Here is a 25,311-nt window from a genome sequence, read left to right on the forward strand (position 1 = left end):
GTCATGGCTAAAATCAGGAAGAGTGATTCCTGTGATGACAGGAGCTCTTTAATTAAACTAAACAGGAAACTAGGAGGACTAATTTAAGTCCAAGAAGGCCAATTACAAGGTCAAGATAGCCTCATAGTCTATAGACAACCACAAGGCCTTCTACATCTGTGTCCAAACATGAAAGGCAGAACCCAGCAGTGTAACAAACTGGTGGTCAGTGCTGCCAGCTTCACTGAGCAGATCAACATAGTTAATTTGCTTGCTGACAAATTCAGCTCAAACTTCACCCCCACTCCCCCTGCCCCTCACCATGAAATACATATTGCATAACCCCTCTCCCCCAAATATTAACAGGGAGCAGGTCCTGGTGGTACTCCCTAAGGCCAAAATCACAGCCTTAATGGTCCCTAACATTATCCCGGGATGCCTCCTATATAGCTTGAACCATGACTTGTAAGGATCCAGAAAAAATATATTTTAAATAATCTACTGCCAAAATATTTCATGAACTTATTAAAATGAAAACAAAAGTAAAGTCCTTAAATTAAACAAATAACTAATAAAATGTCTCTTTTGCATGGGATAAGCTTGTCCACCCTCCATGTGGCAAGCTTTCCTCCACACCCCATTATTTAAATAAGTTAGCACTACTATTGCTTATCCACTGAGAAAGGACAGATGCCCTAAAAGCCTGAAGCATGCAGTCCAACAGAAACTCCAAGCCCCTGTACCTTTAATCTAAGTAGTAAAATCTCAGAAAGTCAACAGCAACCAGCTGCAACCCACTCAACTTTCCACCTGTTTTATGAGAGACAACAAACCTGTACATATTGGCATATTTGGTATTCCAGCCACAATGATATGGAGCTTTACTTCTTTAAGTATATTAACACATCCAGATCTAAGGATGAAAGTCACTGTCTCTTTAATTTGTAATAATCAGAATATTTATAATCCTAGAGAAAGGGTGATAGTGCATTGTGATCATTTAAAGATTGTAATGACTAATTTAACTATATAATCTAGGGTAAACTAAGTTCAGAAAGATAACTTAAATACCAGTTTTATAAGTAAAATATTTGCAAAGCTAATGAGTATGCCTCACAAATAAGGGCTTAAGAGAGTTTGCTGATTTAGTCATATATCTACGGGAGTATATATATCCCAATAAAGTGTATTAGAAAGCAATATTCCTGAGAACTGGAAAAGAACTAAAATAAAACGTATACAAAAGCAAGATAGATAAAGGAGTTATTGATAAATATCAGTGTATTGATTTAATGACCTGTACTGGTAAGATTATGGAGGAATCAATCCTAAATCAACTACAATTTGAACTTATCAGCAATCATATTCTCAGCATTGTTCAACATGCCTGTACAAAAAATTAATCAAGCGTGACTTGTTAAATATATATACAAGTTATAATGATAGTCTTGGACTGTAGATTAGACATTGATGTTGTGCACAATGACTTTTCAACAGCCTTTGACAGACTGTGACATGACCTACTTTTATTTAAATTACTCTCTCTTAAATGAAGTAAACCACCACCCTGGATTCAGAATTGAATTCTAGGGAAGTTATGGTGTGTAAAGTTGAAAAGCATACATTCAGATTGGTATCCTTTAATTCAGGAGATTCAACAGGTTTCAAATTTTGAGGCTGTGCTTGTTCAAGGTTTATCTTTAAGATTTAAAAATTAAATAGATGTGCATCATAAATCACTGCTGCAGAAGCCTAAGCTATATGGATTATATGGGATTCGTAGCTTATGTGATTTTCATAATTTCCTATAATGGATAAATAGTAAAAGTGGTTCCTGTAAACCATATGGTCCCAACATCTTCACCTCCTGACACTTAAGATTCCTGTAAAGGTTTTGTGAAAGGAGAGTTGCTTTGATAGAGAGGCCAGATATCCTTGAATCCAGGTCTCCCTGCCTTTCTCTGACTACTCCTGCACACTCTGTAACAACTGATGCATTGGGTTTTGCATGGGAAGATGTGTCTATAGGGTAAAAGCGCAAGGTCGGTGGAGCAAACCGGACAGGCCACAGCACGTTAATGTCAAAGAGATGTTCGCTGTTATTCATGCTCTAAATTATTTCCTTCATCTGTGGTCTCAAAGGATACTTCAGGAGAGCAGAGACAACGCTACTGAGATATGGTGCATAATCAAACAGGGAATCAGATCTTTTTCCCTGTACAGGCTGACTGTGGGAAGTATCAATTCAACACTGTTTAACTCTCCAAGTTTGTTATACTCTGTCAGAGCAAAATGTTTCTGCAGGCAAGCTGAGCAGGACCAGGACAGACCTTCATAGGATCATAGGAAATTACTAGGCTATTGGCCCTCAGGCCCTTGTAAGCCTAGCCAAGAGTTTAGCCCATGTTTACTCCATGTTTAGACAAGTCAGCACCCAAAGCCCATGTCTAGCAGGGACACAGGTGAAATTCCAGGGGTAAAAATAAACACCTCTGCCAAGTGTCAAACCCGGGCCCCTCAACTATAATCCACCATACTACACAGGTCTTATGAATGGAAATTGAATGAGAAGGTCTTCCAGGAATTGATTCAGTTGTAGTGAGCTCAAGCCCTCCTTTCTCAACATGGAATTGAAGAAATTCTGTTCAAGGATTCTTTGTAAACAGCTGTTTTTCATTCCTTTGGATAAGAATGTTTCTGTATGCATTTTTACCCTTCCCACTGATATCAAGGCCATTTTGACGATTCAGGAAGACTCTCTAAGAATCATTGCGGTGACTCCCTTCTGGCCCAAGCAACAGTGTTTCTCCCTTCTTATGGCATTGGCTAAGGGCAATTGCCACAAGCTTCTTCACAAAATAGATCTACTTACACAAGACAATGGGTGTAAGATGCATCTCAGCCTCAGTCAAGTACAACTGACTGCCTGGATGATTCAATTTTTATACCTTTTAAGCTCTTTATTTTTTTTTGATGATATGTAGCAGGTGTTAAAAGAGAGAAAGGAACCTGCTACTAAGAATTCTTATATCAGTAAATGGAAAAAATTGATAGTTGGTACTGTACAAAGAACCATGGCCCCCCAGGTTTTTGTATCACTGGCTGTGCAATATTTGTGCGAGTCATTATCTTCTGGCTTTCATATTACCCTCTCTAGGTTAATCTTTCAGCCATTTTTGCATGTCTGCCCATAGATCCCCCTCACTGAGATTTTGGTCATGCTTTTCTCGAAAGAGGTTTTACATATGTGCCGAGCTAGAAAACAGGTGGCACCTACCTGGGATCTTAACTTCAGTTTGGAAAAGTTAACTTTAGCTCCTTTTCAACCAGATTATCAGGCTGATTTGCAGTTCATTACTTGGAAAATAGTATTTCTGATTGCTCTGACATCGGCAAAAAGAGTATTTGAGTTGCTATGTCATATTGTGGGTCAACCCTCTTTGGTATTCCATTAACACAGGGTTTCTGTGAGAACAACTCCCTCATTCATGCCTAAAGTAGTTTCAGAGTTTACATTAAGCCAAAGCATCCATATCAGTCTTTTTAAGAACCTAAAAACCAGGAGAAAGGATTCTCCATTCTCTGGACTTGCATAGACAGCTAAGGTATTATCTCAACAGATCTAAACCTTTCAGGAAAGCTAAACAGCTGTTTATTTTCTATGAAGATAAGAAACGAGGGCAATCTGTGTCAAAGCAAATATTTTTCAGATGGTTGTCTTTTGCTGTTTCTTATTGTTGTTCCCAGCATAATAAGGCACTTAGAGGCAGGGTCACGGCTCATAATATGAGGGGCTTGGTTTCTTCTATAGCTTTTGGGAAAGTGATGGACTCTAGAAACATTCTAGAGGCATCTACTTAGTCCTCTGTATATGCCTTTACAAAGCACTGCAAACTAGCTTCCTTTCCCAGTCTAGAACAAGCTTTGCTAGGACCATTCTTCAGGGACTCCTGGACTCTCATCCTTCCTTCTCCCGGTCTGTGTAAGCTCAAGTATTCTACCCATATAGCTTAGGCTACTGCGGCAGGGATTTATGAATGAGCATAGTGAGGTTGTGTAACTAAACTTGCCATAACAGTATATGTTCACATAAAGCACTGGTGCAGTAACTGGTCTCTCCCTTCATTCTCCCTTTTTTTGTGTCTTTGTTTATGCCTGGTTAAAGATTTGTATATCTATACCTAACTTTACATTCCTTATCTGGACCATAGCCTCCCTTTTACATCTGACAAGAAAGTCCTGAAAATAGACTGCTGGCTTTCCCCACTTAGAGCTCATACAAGCAGTAGCCTAGATGCAGGAGGAGAGAGTCCAGTGCCTTAGAAGACTGCCTGGCTGTTACATCCCAGGCAAGGTATAACCCATATAGCTTAGGCTACTGCAGCAGTGATTTAATTGAACATCTGTTGTTATCATACGTTCACTTGCACAACTGTACTTTATGGGGGTTAGTTTATTTTTTTTGTTTATTTATTTTTTTTTGTAACACGTAGTTGAGATAAACTTTGGTAAAACTCTTGCAAATGAAGAATATGTAAGAGCCCTACAAATGGTCCTAGAAAATTTAAACTCTTGGGCAGCATCAAATAATATATTAAAAACATAACTAAAACTAAATTTATGATTTCTGGGAAAAATTATAGTAATTGTACTTTAAAGTGTGTTGGGTTAAAGATAGTTACAGTCTTTAAATATATAGATGTTTATGTCAACAGTCACTTAACTTTAGCAAGCATATACTTCATCTTGTAAGCTGGGGTTCTCCTTTGTTAAAATTTATTAAACCAGGGAATGAAATAGTCTTGATCCCTCTCTGTGATAACATGATAAAATCAAAATTAGAATGCACTAACCATTTCTGGAACCCTAAAAATTAAACTTACACAAAATCATTATATAAAATTAACTGTATTAAAGGCTTTACCATATAAAGAATGTCTGAAAATTTGGGGTATTTATACCTTGTTATACTGGAGACTTAAGAGACATTCTCCTCATACTATTTAAAGCACTGTATTCTTATTTATACATTTAGGAGTAACAGAATCATGAACACAACAAACTACGGCTTCTTAGAAATGTTAATGAGAGTGTTGCAATAGCTATCTGGTTGACAGAAAGAGTTGCTGAACTTGAAATAAGCTGCCTAACAGACTCAAGCTTTCAGAAACTATTACATCCCTTAAAATCAGTTTTGATGAATAGCATAGTGATTTAAAATATGGGATCAAAAAGCAGGCATTAATGGTCATCTGTCCGTAAGTCTATAATGTTGATTGTGGTGATGATGATGATAGTAGCTTTCAGTGAAACTGGATTTCACAGTAAGCTGATCATTATTAAAGACTGTGTTTATAATGTCAATGAATAACATGTTCCTATATTCAAAAGTCATCTTTTTTACTTTAGTTTTTATACCATTTGAGAAAACATAATACTGTATTCTGTATTCCAATACCTTATTTATTGTTATTGAATAGGGTGTTGTTTTATTTTAAGTAAGTCTTTGTTTTAACACTGTAACATACCTTGAAACCTTCAAGAGAATATCTATAATAATAAAACTTGATTAGGTCTTATTTTGGAGGATTTTATAATTTCTGTCTTCAAGCATGATTTGCATTGCATTGTATTATATTGTACCCTAATCTTTCTAGGCCATACTGCACCAAGAAGGACATATGGATGATGGTTTGACACTGCAGAGGTGTCAGCATGAAGAATCACAAGCTGCTCGCATTATTCGTAATACAACAAGACTTTTCCGACAATTTATAAGGTAACTTATTTACTGTTATGTTTTTAAGTAAGACATCAATATTTGAAGTGGAGGTGGTATTGTAATGTGGCTACAATTCTATATAACTCTGAGTATATCCTTTCCTTTTCCAGTTCACTGCTTTTAACTTTTTCCATCTGTACTGCTTTCCCTTTCAAACAAAAATGCATATATTTTAGCATATAAGATAAACTTTATAAATGGAATTAATTCTGACAGGTCAGGTGTTTCCAATAATCTATTCATTTGAATTTTACTACCTTGTGTATATACTTGACACATAATTTTCATTTATGTACTTTTGGATTACTTTCCTTATGTTACTGGTATAAAAAAAATTTTTAATGTCATATATTCTGTTCTAAAACTGTCAGTAAAAGATTCCAAATCCTTTTTGTTTCATTTTTACTATACCACTAAGTATTCAAGGGTATCACTACTTGATATGTCAGCATATGGAATAAAGATATTTTCCATGTTCTGCCATGTGTTTCCACAATAAAACCTTGTAAAACATTGAAAATATGTGCATGAAAATTATTTAATTTGCATCAAAACTCAGATATAAGCACAGTCTTTCATCTTAACTCTTATATTCTATAAGATGTCATTCTTGAGAGCAGACTTAACAATAAGCTGCTACATCAAATTAGAATTTTTTGTTTTGCTAAACCACTCATTTTAATATTCCCGGGAGCTACCATTACACAGGCATTTCTTTTATGCTGTGTTGTTGCGTCAGTTCCTGTGTACATCTCCACATTTCCAGCCTACTAAATAAATATTTGACTTTTTTTTTCATAATTTCTTTTATATTACCCTCAACCCAGAGGACTTGAAAGAGATGAAATAAGAGCATATATATTTAGGATGAATACAAATGTAGCTCATTTTTCATTGTTTTAACAAATTGTGATTTTAGGAATTCTGAAAGAAAGAATACTTTTGAACTTATGGAAGTTCTAGTCTTTTGTTGTACTAGATCCTTCCCCATATTATGGCCCTCATAATTAGGGTTCAGTAATTTCCTTGTATTGAACAAAAGTAAATTTATTTATTTGTGTGATGAACAAAAGTAAATGTATTTATTTATTTTTCATTTTAAGATTCAGTGACACGAATTGAATTGATGTTCAACATATGGATCACTGCTACAGTAGCCTTAACTATATAGGTTATGTCCTGCTGAGAGTATAACAGCCATCCAGCTTCCACAGCTTCAAGGCACCTTCCACATGGCTAAACCCCTAATCATTTCGAGCTGAGCTGATTAAAAAGTCAGGTTCTGGTACCAAGCCCTTTAGAGCATTCATGTCGACAGAGAGAGGGAGGTCAAATCCCCAACAAGGACAATACTAGAAAAATAAAATAAAGGACCACACCCTGGCAAAAAGGCATACAAAATAAGGGGGATGGAGTGAAGAACCAGTTGCAGCAGCTGTGATCATTCACACATCTACTGTTATTGTACATTTACTTACACAACTGTACTATGTTCAGCATATAGATCACTGCTATAGCAGCCTTAGCTATATGGGTAGATTACCATAGCTTTTAAGGGTTTTGAGGTCTGTTCACCGAGAAGTCCTTCCAGCATTCCCCAATGGTTGTCCAAATGCCACACTATGGAAGCAGTTGGAGGGGTGCTTATTCTTACTTCCTCAAGCCTGGCAGGCCATGAGTAAAGATTCCTGTGTGCAGAGGGCAATCACCATAGGCAACGTTATCCCCTTTGTTTCCCCACGTCAGGAAAAAAAAAAGAATCCATGATGTTCCATCTAGTCAGATGGAATTAGCAGAACAGGGGACCTAAAGCCCATCCTAGACCTCAGCCACCTAAGCCAGTTTGTAAAACAGGCAAAATTCTGGATGGCCACAGTTCAGTCCATTCTATCTTTTCGGAGGAAGAATGACCGGATGTGCTCCATAGGTCTCCAGGATGCCTACAATCATATCAAATAGCAAAGCATTCCAAGAGATTTCTCCATTTCTGTCTGGTGGCCAGTCATTTTCTATTTAGGGCACTGCCCTTTGGCCTCACCACAGTCCCCAGGGTGGAATAAACATACATGCCATTCACTACTGTTTTATTTTTGAACCATTTGCAGTTCCCCTCCAATATTCTTTACTTCCCCATCACTCTGGTCTCCATTGTGAAGAAATGGTCACATACATTCCATTTAACTATATGTGTTTTGTTCTTTTACCTGTGTAACAAGCTCCCTCCAACTGCTTTATATCCTTTATAATAAGCAGCACATCTTCCAAGTTTGGTCAAGAAATTTATTTTTATCTGGTGTTAGAATAGTTGGGGATTCAGCTACTTGCAGTCAGCTCAACATTATCACTTCTTAAGAGAAGACTACTAATGTTCTGTAGTCCTATCTCGCCTTCATTCTTACGTATGGGATCAGAGCCATTCCTCAGATCTGACTCAGCCTATTTACAAGCTGGAAGTCTTCTAGTGGACTCATGGCTAGGTAGATATCCCATGGTGCACCAGTAGAATCCCCAGATCTCATTTGCCGTGTTGACGAGTTCGGTTGTGCTTCTCCTTGGCTCTGGCTAAGTCTTTCAATTTATTCAAGTTTATACAAATTTTTGGACTTTTTCTACTTAAAAGTGTTATTATATCTTTGTATAGTCATAGTTAGTATAGTTTGCTAGTTAGAATAGCTAGCGTTATTAGTGCGCTGTTTGTGTGCATTTTCTTTAGTATAATTGGCCTTTTGGCTTCATAGTACTTGGTATCCTGTGTGCTGATTTTTCGTGTTTAATATTTAGAGTTTAGAAATTGTAGGTGCCTTTTGCTCTCAGTTAGGCTGTGTGTTGTTGATAGTATATGTCTTAGTTTTTTGTGGATTTCTGCTCGCTAAATTGATTACTGTTGTTAACAGAATGAGGTTCTGTTTTCCTTGTTGAGTAAATTTGAAATTTACACTTCTCCTGTTCTGTGTATGTGGCGATCTTTCGTATTGTTGCTTCCCCCCTAGGTCTGTTTTAGTTAGAAGACCTAGTTTTCGATTCTCTTTCCCACCTGGGCTAGGCCCGTTTAAGTTAGAGGACCTAGTCTTCATGGTGTCTTTCTCTTCCTGTAGGGCTAGGCCCATTTAAATTAGAGGACCTAGTCCTCTCCTCTTTCTGTGTGTGTGTGCTTTTTCTGTGAGAATGTCTAAAGAAAGCAAGGACCATAAGCCATCTGGCTTTAATAAATGTATAAAATGCTTACAGAAGATGTCTATAATGGATGGCCACAGTAACTGCATTTACTGTCTGGGGGCCATCCACTTACAGGAAACTTGCTTATTTTGCCACTCTTTCAGTGCTAGGGTGGTGCAAGAAAGAAAAAATAAGCTCATCCTAAAAGGTCTTCTAAAACCCTCCTTTGAGGAAGATCTGGCTAGCTCTTCCTTTTCTTCTAGATCTCAGGGATCTAAAATCGAAAAGATTAAGTCCTCTAAGAGGCCTTCCCTGGCACCGGCTGGTGTCTTGGAGCCACCTCTTAAATTTATTAAGTCTGATAAATCCACTGTCTCATTGGCTCCACAGAGTTTGGTGCCAGTTGAGAGTTGTACTGTGATTACAGGGTTGGTGCAAAGTAGCTCAGAGCTGACCTCTGAAAGTATTGTTCGGAGCCGGTCTATGGAACCTCCACTGGTCTCCCCGACATTGAAGTCACCAATACTGCAGAGATCCCGTTCTTCTACTCTGTCCTCCAGGTCTTCCAGGAGTTTATCAGTAGATGTGGAGAGGGTAGTGCTGAGACTTTTGAAGTCATCTGCCTTACCGAAATTGTTGTTGGCTCCGACCCAGTCGGTTCCACAGCCACTTGAGTTTGTTAAGCCGCTTTCAGTCATTCCTCCTCTGAGCCATGCTGGCCTTTTGGAGCCAGATTGCTTGGTACCACTGGTGAAACCCTCGGCTCCAGCTCCCCCTGTGGCTGTTTCAGAGCCAAGTTCTGTTCTGACACTCTTGGTGCCATCCGTGGTGTCTAGGAGCCGAAGCTCCCTGGTTGGCCCCAACAGGGATGCCTGGAACTAAACCTCTTTGGTTTTGAGTCTCCCTCTCAGTGCATTGGCAAGGGTAAGTTCAGATTCTATGTTTATCTTGAGCCGATGGCTCTAGAACCAATGACATCCTCAGTCTCCTCAGAGCCGGGGAGGTCTTCAGAACCAGAGAGGTCGGTATTCAAGATGATGAGAAGTGTGCTGTCCCGATCTCCAGCTCCTGCCAGGGGTACCGACACTCTTCCCCCTAAGGCACTTACTTCTGTCTTAGATCCTACTCTCTCTGTGGACAGCAGAGATCCTCAGTCTCAGGAGCCACAGGCCAGTGGCCCCCACTCTTCCAAGACCTCCCTGGAATATCCTTATGAGGAGCCCCCTCGGAGGAGAACATGTTTGAGGAAGCATGTAGACTCCCAGGATGAGTCTCTGACCTCTGACACTGACCTCGAGGAGTCAGAATGGTCCCCCAAGTCGTCCTCTGATGATGTCTCCTTCATAGACATCCTGGAAATCCTTAAACAGAGGTGTGGCTGGCTGGCCCACTGTTACCCCTTCTGTTGAGGAGTCAGTGTACCTGATGGCTTTCGGGTCTCAACCTTCAGCCTCATGGGTGTCTCCACCCTTTGACAAACTGATGGAGCTAGTTAGTCGAAAGGTGTGGGATACTCCTGATGCTGTGGAGTCAGTCCCCAGGAGACCGAATAAGTTTCTTTGTGCACCCCCAAAAAGGATTTTTTGTCTAAAGGTGTTCCCGTAGATGCCATGGTGGTGGCTTTGGCCTCTAAGAAGGAGCTAGCAAAGACTTCTTCTGTTCATCTGCCGAATAAGGAGTCTTGAACAATGGACAGATGTGGGAAGCATATCTTCTCTTCAGCGGCATTTACCCTTAGATCGCTGAACTACCTTGCACACTTCACGAGGCTTCAGAGAGATCTCCTTAAAGAGGTAGGAAATTCTCTACAAGGTACATGTACTGAGGGAGTCCCTGACAAGGTGTCTGCCCAGTTGTCCACCTTGAACTCTATCGTCAACTCGTCCATGAGGCTTATCTCGTATGCAGCCGATGGAGCGAGTAGAGCAGCGGGTTCAGGAATTTCCCTAAGACTTCATTCCTGGATGTGTTTGTGTAGTTTTGTGGAACCATTCAAGTCTACCTTTACCAATGCCCCCTTTGACAGTTCCTCATTGTTTGGACCAAACGTAAAGGACACTCTCACTCGGTGCGAGCACGAAGGAAAAACACTCTCTGGCATGAGAGTACGTTTTACTGTTCCCTCTAGACCATATCCTAAGGGTCAGAGGGGTGGTAAAATGTGGTTCAAGAAGTCCCATAGGTTTTTTTCAGGATGCACAGGGTGACTCCTCCTTCAGAGGCAGAGGAGAAGGAGGAAATGGTAAACGTCACCCTAGAGGCAGGGGTGGACCGCAAAACCAGGGAGGTTGTGATTCCTTTCGAGGCCGGCCTTACCAGCGCTCCTGATGTGGGGCCTGACTGTGCTTCTCTGGGGCCAGTCAAGGGTCGCATTTTTTTGTATCCAGAAGCCTGGCTGGGTATCACTCAAGACAAGTGGGTACAAAGAATTATTACCAGAGGTTATGTCATACCCTTTTCTCTTGCACCTTTTGTTCCCCAAAGACCCCCAGATGTTCCACCCAATCACAAGAATCAGGAAATTGTGGAGGTCATCAAGTTGCTGTCAAAAAGAGTCATCTAAACCATCCCAGCAGACCAAATAGGATCTGGAACTTACTCCAGATTCCTTTTAGTGCCAAAACATACAGGGGACTGGAGGCCCATCTTGGACCTCAGCAGATTGAATGAATCAGTAAAGAAGGACAAGTTCTGTATAGTGACACTGCAGTCTATACTCCCATTATTAGGGAAAGACAATTGAATGTGCTCAATAGAGCTTCAAGATGCCTACTACCACACACAAATGGACAGGGCATCGAGGAATCATCTACGCTTTCGGCTGGGAGCCAGTCATTACCGGTTTAGTGCTCTGCCCTTTGGTCTCAGCACAGCCCCCAGGGTGTTCAAAGTGTATGGCAGTAGTGGCAGCTCACCTGAGGCGTTGAGAATTCCAGGTGTTTCCGTATCTGGACGACTGACTCTTGACCGTCCCCACCAGGCATCTACTTCTTCAGATCAGGGATGCTACCATTCAACTTTGTGCCCAGCTGGGAATTTCTGTAAATTGGGAAAAAATCTGCCTTATTGCCCTCTCAGTCTGTGATTTTTATAGGCGCAGCGATAGACACAGTAGACATGTTGGCTCATCTTCCTGTAGAAAGTGTACAGAATCTGGTTCTTCAAATTCAGTGTCTTCTCCCCTTATGAAAGGTCAAATCCAAGACTATTCTGTAGCTTCTAGGGACCATGGCTTCCACCATATTACTAGTGCCACTAGCCAGACTATGCATGAGGATTCTTCAGTGGCTCCTGTTGTCCCAATGGTCTTTTCAGCACCTACCATTATTTCATCACATTCTGCTGACAGATTCTTGCAAGAAGGACCTAATTTGGTGGACTCTACCCAATCATTTAACCACGGGCACTCCATTTGTTCCTCACCAAACCGTTGCCACTGTGACCACGGATGCCTCACAGATAGGGTGGGGGGGCATTATCTAGGCAGGACTGTCCAAGGCACATGGCAAGATCACAAGGCTCACCTGCATATCAGCATTCTAGAGATGAGGGCGGTGCTCTTGACACTGCAAGTACTTCACGACCTTATGCCTCTGGGGACTATTGCAATACAATCGGGCAACATGTCGGTAGTATGGTATATCAACAAACAGGACGGAACCAGATCTTACCCACTCTGTTGAGAGGCTATTCAAATTTGGAAATGGGTGATTTCTTCCCAGCATTTTCTGGTGGCAATGCACATTCCAGGGACAACCAACGTGATAGCCGACAAGCTCAGCCGGGCAATCCTGATGCCTCACGAGTGGTCTCTGAAACGGAAAACAGTGGAACAGATTTTCCACAGATGGGAACAGCCTTGCTGAGATCTCTTTGCCAGCCCAATCAATGCCAAATTCAGCAGCTACTTCTCCCTCTTCCCCCCTTCGAGGGAGTCACCAAGAGGCGCACTTGTTCATGATTGACCCCTGGGTCTCCTTTATGCTTTCCCTCTCTTCCATCTCATTCCCAAAGTAATTCAGAAACTGAAACAGCTGGGAAGCAAACTGATTCTCATTGCTCCTTACTGGCCTCATCAGGTTTGGTTCCCTTTCCTCGGGCCTCTTCTCCTAGACAATCCTTGGATTCTGGACCCAGTTCCAGACCTGTTGACTCACATGTCATGTTCGCTTCACCCCTCCTTACACACCCTCAATTTGACAGCGTGGCTGCTCCAGTTCCATCCCTAGTCAGACTTCATGGCTTTTTACCCTCCGTGACTCATATCCTTACGTCTTCTCATAAACTTTCCACTAAGAGACTGTATTCCAGTAAATGGAGAAGATTCTCTATCTGGGTGGAGAAAATGAATGTTGACCCTTACACTGCCTCCATTCCAGTGGTTTTGGAATTCCTGTCTGAGCTTTTTCACCAGGGATCTGCGGCTGCCACTATCAGAGATCAATTGGCAGCAATTTCAAATTTTCATCTGGGCTTTCAAGATTCTTATCTGATGTCACATAGGCTGCACAAAACTTTCCTTAAAGGTGCCACTTTGTTAAGACCCCCCCTTTCAGGAACCTGTTGCCTCATGGGATTTAACTTTTGTGTTATCCAAATTAACTTCTCTGTCCTTTGAGCCTTCTCATTCATCCCCCTTGAAATTCCTGTCTTGGAAGACCTTGTTTCTGGTGGCTATCATGTCAGCCAGACGGGTGTCAGAGTTACAAGCATTGTCTATGAAACCCCCTTACCTGATATTTCGCAAAGACAGGGTGTCCCTTCATACTAATCCTTCCTTTGTCCCCAAGGTCTGTTCCCATGCCACCTTGAACCAATCCATAGAACTTCCGGTGTTCTTTCCAAATCATTCCAATGCAGATGAATACAGGTTTCATCAGCTGGATGTCCATAGACAATTACATTTTTATTTGCACTGGACTAAGGAAATCAGACCATTTATTTATTTCCTTCTCCAAATCCAGGTCAGGCTTACCAGTTTCCAAAGTAACACTCTCAAATTGGATTTCTAGCTGTATAGCTTACATTTACAACTCTGATGGTAGACCTTTACCTTTAAAATCAAGGCTCATTCTTCCAGATCTCAGTCTACCTCTGCAGCCTTTCAAGCCAGGGTCCCACTTGATAATATTTGTGCAGGAGCAACGTGAGCTACCCCTCACACTTTTATTACTCATTACAAATTGGATTTAACCTCCAGGGGTAGAGCATCATTTGGTTCCATGGTACTCAGGAGTATTTTTCCTTGAGCCAAGAATAAGGCACTAGGGTCACTGTCCCATATGTGAGAATAAAGGCGAGATAAGACTACAGAACATAAAGAAGTTATGTACTCACCATAATGTTCCATGTTTGTAGTCCATCTCACACTTCATTCTTATGAACCCACCCTCCTACCCCCATCCTGGAAGTACCTGGAGACAGAAAAATATTATTATCTTTTTTATGGAGACCTTTTAGTATTGGCTTTCTTCTGTATATTTATCTATCTCTTAGTTAGCAGCAAACAAGATCTGGGGATTGTACTCGTGCATCATGGGATACCTACCTAGCCACGAGCTAACTAGAAGACTTCCAGCTTGTAAATAGGCTGAGTCAGAACCGAGGATTGGCTCCGATCCCATATGTAAGAATGAAGGGCGAGATGGACTACAAACATGGAACGTTATGGTGAGTACATAACTTTCTTTTTTTGTATAGTGTGCCAGCCAATTCACTGCCCACAGCTATTCTGTGTACACCTTCCTGTCAGAAGGGTTTACTTTTGTTAAACAATTCTTTTTGTCTACCAGAAAGGACAATGTAATACATAATTCCTTTTCCCTAGTCCACTGTATCAAATGTTGATCACTTAAATAACATATTCTTTTATTTTGCCAATCCATTCTTCTCAGATATTGTATTCCAAAGCAGCTTGTTATTATATTTCAAGCTATCTCACCAGTAATGTGTGCTTGCATCTGAATTTTTGTTTTCTGTGAACTACAATGTGGTGGGCAGAGAATATAACCTAATACAAATGTCCTATGGCTAAGTGATCAAATACATACAAACTGTTATCAGTTAAAAGAATCTTCACCTCTGATACGTGAAAAATGATGTATCTGATGCACCTTTGAAAGAAAATGTATATACTATATCCTGTAAGGAAACTATTTTTCCTCTTTGCTCTGCTTTGTACTGCTCATATCATGGTAAAACAATCTAGCACTGCCCTTATTTGTGTAGTAAATAGATATGGTTGCAGAATTTATTGAAGTACTGTTTGCCCAGCCTTTCAGAGAGGATTCTGTCAAAGGTGCTCTTCAAGCCAGTGACATAGAAGGACAGCTGTTGTGTGAATAAAACTAATGCTGTGTAGTACTTACATTTCTGTCAGTTGTTGCTGTACTGTCTGGCAGTTGACTCAGAGATTTCAGTCTGGCAGCTGGCTTAGATGATTAAAGAGCTGTTAAAGAGCTGTTTCTTGTGGTTCAGAGATACAAAGTTTGATTCCCTCAGCCTCTGTTGTCTTACTGTCTGACTTTGAGCAAGTCACTTAACGGGACACTGTTCCCAGGCTGAGTTTGAAAAGGTCCACAGAAATCAATGCTCTACCCTGGAAAATAAATACTTTCCAAATGGTAACTATGGCAATAAAAAATGACTTTGAGTTTGTCAATAAAATTACATATTTTAGATATAAGTATTTATTATACCTAATCAAAATTCTGTAATATGAAGACTTCGATTTAATGCTTGTGTGGTTTTTATAACACAAATTACATAATACCTTTTTTAGTGTCCAAAACATGTCTAAGAGTACACAAATTTCACCTGAAAATGCCCACATAATATTCAAGTGTATTCTATTTTAAGGTACTTCAGAAGTTTATCTGAACAACATTAATTTTTCTCTTTGTATATGTAACGTACTTCTCAGCTTTTCCACATGTTTGAGCAAGTCTGTGGTACTAAAATGATAATATCTAGTTCTCTGGTTTAGTTCTTAACTGGTATATCTTCTGTGCAAAGTCTGCATTTTATTCCTGTGTCCATGTACATTTTCACTAGGGTGTGTGTGGAATAAGTCATGCTGGTATGCTGATTTGAAATGTTCATATTGCCTGTGCATATGAGTGAGAGTGTGCATACTTTTTGTGACTGGGCTGGCATCCCATCCAGGGCAGATTTCTGCCTCATGTCCATTGCTTGACAGGAAAGGCTCCATCTCTCCATGATACTGAATTGGACCAATTAAATTGGACATTGAAAATGAACAGCTGGATGGATCCTTACTGCGTATATTGTTTATGTTTTTGTTTTTCTTCCTTTTTGGTCATATTTGTTGCTTTTGACCATCAGTTCTCCTGCTACTGGATTTGTCCATAAATTCTCTATGGTTGAGGGGTACTCATTGGACACCATCATGCAGGCAACCATCAAGGTTATTTCTTGATCATTCCTCTGTCTTAGCTGCTGAACAAGTGTGCCCTCCAACACTTCTGGCCCAGTAACACATACAGGTTTCTACAAAAGGGCAACATTCCAGCTACTATTTCAGGACACCTTAGTTTGTGAGTGTGCATGCCCTGGCCTGTAATGCAACTTCTTAACTTTCGAACAAAGTATGCCACTTCGATCTAAGGTTAATCGTACAGATAGCACTGACAAGTCATGTCAGCGACTCTCCAAAATATCAAAAAGAAGAATGTAAAAAAAAAAGTTTATGCAAAAAAAGGCTGTAACATTCAGCGTATACAGTACTAAGACTAAAGAATATGGTTGCAGCCTTCACTCAGCAGCTGCTTGTTAACACAGTAGTACCTGGCTTTACCTACAATTTTACATATCATCCCATTCAGTAATATAATCTGTATTTAATTGTTTACTTTTATTTCTCTTTTTTAATAATTTAATTATGTATTTATGGTTTTCATGGATTTTACTCTTAAAGGTGATGCAATGGGGTAGTGGTTAGCATTGTTACCTTACAGCAAGAGGTTTTCCAGTTCGATTCTTGGCTGGGTTGACTTCTGTGTGGAATCTGCATATTTTCCCTCCCTGCATTTGTGTGGATTTCCTCTGGGTGCTCTGGTTGTCTCCCATGTTCGAAAGCCATGCATCTAGAGTGTTTCCCTCCAGGTCTCTGCTGAAAATGGGCTCTGTCCCAGTCAGACTTTCCCACTAAACAAATGTTAAATAATACTGGGGTTTGAGGACAGATGAGATAGTGTTTCTACTGCAACTACAGTAAATGTTTGAAAAGTGTTCATACTGAGACTACGGCATGCAGCTGTATGGGTTTCATTTTTTTTTTTTTTTTATGAAGTATTTTCGACATTCTTCCTTTTGAGATTTTGGAGCATCTCTGACATGTCTTGTCCACGCTCTCTGTATGATTAACATATGATCAAAATAACATGCGTCAATTGAAGTTAAGTAGCCCTGCCCTGTAATGCAACATATTGCTATATGTTCCTTTCCTAGTTATCAGACATGCAGTTTGTCAAGACACCTGCTTTCCCAAAAGGTAGGTGAACCATTTAATCAAGCTGCTGACAATGTGTATAACTCTGTGCCCCAATGCCAGCAGCGTTTGCATATATTCAAGACATGTAAGACTGAACATGAAGAATCTGCCTGAATTTAAAGTTCTAAATGAATGATTGAATGTGTATGCCCATTAATATGCCAAGAAAAAAGACCTGTTCCACATTCAAAGGGAAATGTTTTCATCTGCCAGCAAAGGAAAAATTGTAATAAATAATGTCATCCATAATTAATGCTTCTAAGTTATGTGATAATTATGAAGCAGTATTGAAGTTACTTGTCTTGTTTTTGTTTATGAAAATGTTGTTTTAAGTCCAGATTTCTAAATGTGTAAAATAGATAAGTTCAGCTTAACCATGGCTGTATGAGGAATAAAGTGGACTGTCTGGTAATGCAAAGCTGGTGGCACTATTTTATTGAGAGCAATTACATTAGTAAGTAATTCATTCCAACTAGGTGCCAGCAAATGTAAAGACTGTTTTCTAAGCTGTTATTACTTTTGAATGTTTTATGTCAATTTAGAATAAAGGAAATCATTTCATATAAAAATTACCATCAGATATAAGTTAAACTGTAGTTAAATGTAATGGCTTTTAAAGTGTTCTATTGTGATTACGTTTATGCTTTAAAATAGTAAAATAGTTCTAGGTGCAGTGTCCCTTGCTAAATGTATGAATGTATGCACATATTTTTGTACTTACTTATGTGATAACTGGCACTAAGCACCATTTTAGCTGTTAGGGCAAAAAACTAAGATAAGAGTATAAAATGCAATAAGAATAATGCCAGCAGGTTACAAGATATGAGAACAAAAGTATAAAGCAAAAGCCTCCATTTTGTTTGACTATAAACATTTACATTACTAATCTGTTTACTTAGTGAAATAATGTGAAGAACAGAGAACAAAGATATGTTTCTTAGTATTGTTGCAGCTTTTTAGCCACTAATATGAAAATGTCTTTGCATATGTTTAAAAAAATGACTTTCATATTTCAGGGGTCTTGATTCTATAAGCGGGAAGAACAGAGTGTCAGCACCCATCGCCTTGCCTATTGAGGAGACTGCACAGACTCTGCAGGACCTGATTACCTACTTCATGCCTCCTGAGGAAGATTTGGAACATGAGGAAAAACAAAATAAACTCCGTTCTCTCAAAAACAGACAGAATTTATTCAAGGAAGAGGTAAGGGTACCTTCTTCACTGACATTTATCTTTTGTTCTTGCACAAAGAGTAGCTTCATAACTTAGGCCTGACAGCCTGTACTGAGGTGCATGATTGTTTTATTAATATATACAAATAGTCCACTCTAGCCAGTAAGACCAGACCTTCCCTCTTCTGCAGTCTGTATCCAGTTTTTAGAGCAATCTTGTTGGCATGCCTTCAATAGTTCTTCTGTGAGATTATACATAGTGTCAATGGACTAGTCATCAGACAACTGAATTAACATCCGCCCTATACATAATCAATAAGAATTATATTGTCCCATGACTCTATGTGACTGCTGTCTTCTACCTCTTACAATACTGTTACATATTGACTTTCTTTGGACGGGTGGCATTCTAAAAAAATTCTAGGTAACTCTGTTACAAGAAATTGCATGCCTAGAATACAGCCAGCCATTGTGCTTAGAAGACTACCTATATAGAAACATCAGCCTATGTATGGTGAATAAATTAATGTTCCAGCCAATAAAACTGCAGAAAATATCTTGTAAAGTTGAAAGCACTAGTTAGATAACCACTACTTTTTAAAAGAGAAACTTTATATAAACTGAAATGGCAAATAATTGTAGGTGCAGTAGCTTACTCTTCCAGTGTGCTGCAAGGTTAAATATTTTTCCACTGTGTAGAATTACTGTATTGATGCTAAGACTGTGGTGATTTGTGAAGTAGATTCATCTTGTAATTTTTGCTATTAACTATTTTTTTTTATTAAATTATCATGTATGACATAGGCCATGTTACATTTATGTGAATGACAATAAACCATAGTGACACAATCTCAGTTGCAAACATTAAACATTCCAAACCGTGTGGCACAACTGTAGCTGCAAACATTATGCATCACTTTTAACATATCCAGTCACTGTTAGTCAACCATTACGTAGCTCATTCATATCCTGTCTTCTTTTAAACCTCATTCCTCCTCTGCATGTATTCATCCCACAGTTCCCATTTTTCATATGTAATTTGCTCCTACCCTTTTCTAAAGATCCCAGTTACAGTTGTTTTAACTCTGTTACTATCTTCGCTACTTCTAGTAAAGTTAATTTAGTGTTCGATTTCCATTTTCTAGTAATGACTTTTTTGGCAGCCCTCATAATTAGACTCAGCAAGGCCTTACTATGTCTAGGCAATTCCGAGTTTGTATCATAGCTCAAAAAAATCATTTCCTTAATCACTCCAACTTGCTCACCCAGCAGTTTGCAGGGAATCTTTAAAGATTATCATCTCAATACACTCCCAGAAAATATGTTCCCAGTTACCTTTTTCTGCCACATCACACCTTCAGCATTTGCTGTCTACCTGAGGAAAATTTCTTTGAAGTCTGCTTGGGGTATAAAAATACCTATGTAAGCACTTCCAGGCAAAGATCCACAATTTTCTAGATTTTGTTGCATATCTGGGAGACATACATATAGCCCCCATTGTTTCTTTGTGAATTGCTTATCTAACCTCTCTTCCCAGTCCTTCATAACCTCCTCTGATTGATTCTTATAGTTATCATACAATATTTTATGTGGTCTACTAATTATTCCTTTCTTAATGGCAACTATTGGCAACTTCTGTTCTAGATTCTACTAAAACCTCTACCAGTGATCATCTTTAATTTAGGACCCCCCTGTTTCTTTCTGTTTGCTTATACTCTGATATCATTCCTTGATATGGAATGCAGTCTTTAACCTGCAATAAGTTCTTGGCATCTTCCCATTCTATAACATTTCCCTCTCTGGTTATTTGCTCCCAGTTCCTTGGTTCCTTTGCCAGTTTTGTCCAATACATTCCCACCCCATCTTGCCCATGGTTTGTATCCCTAATTGCAGTAATCCCTATCAGCAAAATTTCCTTTCTCCAATGCCAAGTTGGCTTAGTTCTTAAAAGACCTTCTGCTACTTTATGAATATAATATTCTACATGATTATTCTTGTTCTCCTTAAAGGTCTGCATCCAAAATTCCAGTCTCTTCCTGTTACTTGAACTTCCACCCATCTCATTATCATCTCTTTCTACTTTGAATTATAGTTTTCTGATTGGGCTATGTATAGGAGCCTTAACTGTGTTGCTCTGAAATACCCATTCAACTCAAATAATCCCAATTTGCCCTGTTCTATTGAAAGAATAAGCTTATCCCACTTGAATCTTGCCGTCTTTCCCTCCCAGATAAATTCTTTCAGCTCTTTATTAATTACTGTCCACAACTTCTCATCTGGTTGATAAAAATATGCCTGGCCAGTGTATAAGACGAAAGGGACTAGAAACATTTTAACTGCTTGTAACTTGCTATCAATATCCATATGAGCTTCCATTTTCTCAGTTTTTGTATTATCTTACTAATCTTGATTATTCAAAGGCTAGATGCCCAGTCACTGTATGTTTAGGGTCAGCTTTATGACTAAAATTACAAAATGAATGTCACTTCCCCACCACAAATTTCACTTGTTTCAGTGGTATAGTGACTTGGGAATTAGAATAATTTGTTGGGAGTATAGTAGACAGCTCCCTCCATAATACGCATCTTTAGTTTGTCATATGGAAATGTGTTTGCTTAGATGTCAACAAACATAATCATTAGGCAGTTGATATTCAAGTCAGAGTTATATAATCTTTACTGTTTAAAGTTGGTTGATGAGTAATCCATAACTGGCAAAAGAAGATGATGTTTACCACCTCTCCCATTGGTGATTAAAGCAACAGACTCTGGTAGAAAATGTATTTCCAATTATGTCTGAGCAGTTTTTAGAGGAAAATACTTTTTTTTTAGTTTAATAAACCCCAAAATCACAGAACACACACTTATTGCTTTCTCAGTTATTCGGTTCTGTATGCTCCTACTGCTTGCATCTGTAAATGGTTTTGGTGTTTACTCAACAAAACTTCCAGGCTTAAGTTATATCTTGAACTTACTATGTAGATACTGTTAGTGACAGTACTGCATGTTGTTATAGTGAGAAATGTTATATTATAAATGTAAGACAAAGTGATGTCATAAAGCTGCTAATTTCATAAATAAATATTTATTATTCACAACGCTTCAGTGGCATATGGTTTCTGTGCCTGCAGTAACACCTACACTGGTAGCTTTTCAGAGCACAAAATCCTCTCTTCTGACTCTCTATGATTGGGGATTCACCAAGCCCTTCCCATCAGGGCATAGCCTAACCCTGTCACAGAAAGTAAGTAAATTATTTTTAGTGACAGCTGAATCTCCTCAGCAGCCTGCATTAGTGGATTACAGCTTCTAGACTTAGATAAGATCCCATTGATTTTTTTTCCAAAATGTGGGAACCTGGTTTATATTTTCTATTATTGCTGCCCTTTGTCAGCCCTTAATAGTGTTGTGTAATATTCTGGTTGGTGTTTTCCCCTGACTTGATGGATCCTGGTGTGGCTGCCACCCCATCAAATGCAGTTGCACCTGAAAGAACAAACTAAAAAAAAAACATGCCTCATTCTTCAGTTTGTGAATCTATTGTTGCCTTAAGCCAGCCCACAGACCACTTACCTTTTTCTCTGTCACCCTGTGGTGTCAGCCCTTAGACCCCTATGGTACAGGGCTCAAACACATCCTCTGTGGAAATTCCTGTATCTGTTTCAGGTATGGGAGAGCCAAACCCTTTAGGTGTAGGAGAGGACCGGGGTAAAAGACCCCTTGCCAAACATAATACTCTGTCGCTAGGTATTTTGTCATCTAGTGTAGTTCATAGTAAGAAGAAAGAGAAACTTCAACACACAACATACAATTAGGTTATTACCATGTATAGGGCTGATGTGGTTTTCTTAGCTAAGAGTGTTTTACAGTCAGCTAATCTCAGAGACTGGCTCCTATTCTGAATATACATGGGGCTACCTTCTGTAGTCTAGTAATTTAGTATTTAGAATTTTAAATTATCAGGGCTTCATAAGGAAATTTATTTTGCAATGTGCTCGCAGTTTAACTGACTTTGCTGTATCTTTGCCTGCTGAACAGGAGTGTTATATGAATGATATTGTTTCTAATGTAACTCAGATTTTGAAATATGCTTTGAGGAGGGTCTTGGAAAGTGCGGATAGTATTTCAAGAAATGTTGCCTCTTCTGTTGTATTCAGAAGGTTTGCTTGATTGCATAACTAGAATGTTTTATGAGGATTTAAAAAATGAGATTTTAAATACTTCTTTAAGTTCTGAATTTGTGTTTAGTCTTACTGCTACCCATATTCTCAAACAATGGTATGACAGAGGTAAGCCGATGCATGTGGTATCTAGAATCCTTCATATTCCCATGTTCTTCCCTAACAAGGCGTCTAACTTCAAAGGACAGAGCAAACAAAATTCCCCACCTAGCAAGAGTCAGCATACCAAAAGAAAATGGCAGGAGGATAATATTTCCAAATGAAACAAAAAGGATTCCCTTCTCAAAAAAGATCTTTCCCCTACTAAAGAATGGCTATGACAAGTCTCAGAGCATCCCATCCCTTCCTCTTGTGCCCCCCTTTTCATCTCTCCCCCATGCTTTAGCTCAAAACAGTAGTCTGGGCACAAATAGTTTCTGACAAGTGGGTGCTGAGAATGATTCGATGAAGGTACTCTTGGCAGTAGACAGAAAATCCTCCTCTCTTCAGGGAAATCTCCCCACACCCTGCAGACCAGATACACCTGTTCTCTCTGGTACTCCTTCACAAGTTGAAAGCAGGGCTTATTGAGCCAGATCTGATGCTGACTTTTCTGTGCATTCCTTAACTGATGGGTGCAGACTTCAACCTCAGATCCGACTTTGGCCGCTTTTTCCAGATATAGAATCTATAGCTCAGGCTCTTTTCATTACCTATAATCCCCTCCTGTCTTTAACATTTTCCCAGGTCTTGTTTGGTACACGTAAGATATGAACATGATTAATTGGCTCTGGTCCTAGTTAAGCTAAGTGCTTCTTATACTACTTTCAATTGTAAAGTATTTTGTGGTATTCTACTATTATATGTTTATACTATTAGTGTAGGCATTTTTTAACTGATGATCCTTTCCTCCCAATATGACACAAAAAAACTTTATTCTAGGCCTCCTTCATGACCTCGGCACATATTTTCTTTTTTTTACTAGTAATACCTAGTAGCTTTTGATACCATTGTTGATATTTATTGTCTGTACTTTTCTCTGTGTATTCTTGTTACCATTGTTGGTAGTGATTACCTGTGACTTCATTTCCCTTTACCTTTTGGATATTATGTCAGGCAAACCCACTGGTTTTAATAAATGTGTGAATTGTAGCCTCAAAATGCCTAACTCTGATTCATACCTTAATTGTGTGTGTTGTCTGAGCACAGTACATCTGGAGGAGGATTGTTCAATTTGCATTGCCTTTGGTCACCGTGCCATGATTTAATGACAAAATAAGCTAATTCCCAAGTGTCTCATATCTTCTGAGTCTTAAAAATCTGTATCTGGAGCTTCCCCATCTAGGAAAAGTTATCAGAGAAACACAAGGGGAACATGAGTGATAGGCCAAAGAACAGGACAGGACGTGATCCCCTCACTGCTGCCCTTCATCAGTATTATCTTTGGCTCTGACTACCAAGATTTCCAAACCTTCAGATCCTACGTCTGCCCTATATCCAATTCTGTTATAGTCCAAGTCTCCTTCCTTGCCAGATCCAAGGTTTTCCTTGGATGAAGTCTCTCCTAGGGTGCATTCACCCTTTCTTCAGGAGAAAAGCTTACAGAGGACTTCAAGTCTACCCTTCACATCTTCTTCCTTAAGGTCCTTTAGTCTACCAGAAAGTTGAGAGAAGGTGATGTGGATAAAGGATGAGGATGTTCCTCAAGACTAAAATTCAGTTGGCAATTCTCCCGTGTCTGTCTCCCATCAGAGTGTCAGATCCAAAGATGTGGTCATCTTTGACTTTGACATCTTCTCTGACCCAACCAGCTCTAATTTTGTCAGAGCTGGGCAGATCTTGATGCAGTGTCTGGTCGTAAGGGTTCATCTCCAAAGCTGTTTGGTCGCAGAGCCAAGTCAGGGTGGTACTCTTGGTCATGCTCATGTGGCAGCTTTGGTTTCTGCTGAGGCAGTCTTGGATTTTCCATTAGCTTCTACCTTTAAGAGCTCTCTTCAAGGCTGGAAAATGAACCTCTCTATCCCTCTTGGCTCCATCCACTCCACAACTGATAGCCCTGGGTCCTTATCCTACACAGTCTACCCCATCAGGACAGCCAGTTCATACTAACATTGAGAATGTCCTCATTCAGGACATCTCTCAGACTTCCAGAGTCCTCTCTGGAACTTCTCCCTGTGGAGGCTCCTTGGAAGTATAAGTGTAAGAGGAGACACAGGAGTGCCCCCTAGGAGTCTCTGACAGAAGGCATGAAGTTTGATGAAGGGGAGGGGGTCCTCCATATCATCACTTGAGGAAGTCTCATTTGAGGAAATTGTCAAGCTTCTCAGACAGAAAGGAAATTAGGAGGAATCCATTTTTCTTCAGGCTTTTGCTTCCAGCTCAGCTACTCCATAGGTGATTCCCCGGCTGATGAGATGATAGATTTTAATCTCTCACCAGGCATGAAAGGAATCAGACTTCATAAAACGGATTCCCAGAAAGCCAGATAAATATCTTGTTGCCCCTAAATATGACCTTCACTGGAGCAAAGACCTGGTAGTAGGTGCCATGG

The 25,311-nt window shown here is 39.6% G+C and overlaps 1 protein-coding gene across 1 annotated transcript in view; it reads left to right on the top strand.

The window, feature by feature from the left end:
* RYR3 (ryanodine receptor 3) overlaps window positions 1-25,311 on the top strand; it is a 3,250,282-nt gene that overhangs the window by 1,084,424 nt on the left and 2,140,547 nt on the right. Inside the window, exons 12-13 of the mRNA XM_044074157.1 lie at window positions 5,637-5,758; window positions 18,446-18,632. Coding sequence (XP_043930092.1) covers window positions 5,637-5,758; window positions 18,446-18,632 — 309 coding nt within the window. The remainder of the gene's footprint in view (window positions 1-5,636; window positions 5,759-18,445; window positions 18,633-25,311) is intronic.

Source organism: Protopterus annectens, chromosome 6.part0, assembly GCF_019279795.1.
Source record: "Protopterus annectens isolate FY-2018-M chromosome 6.part0, PAN1.0, whole genome shotgun sequence".
Taxonomy (NCBI): Eukaryota; Metazoa; Chordata; order Ceratodontiformes; family Protopteridae; genus Protopterus; species Protopterus annectens.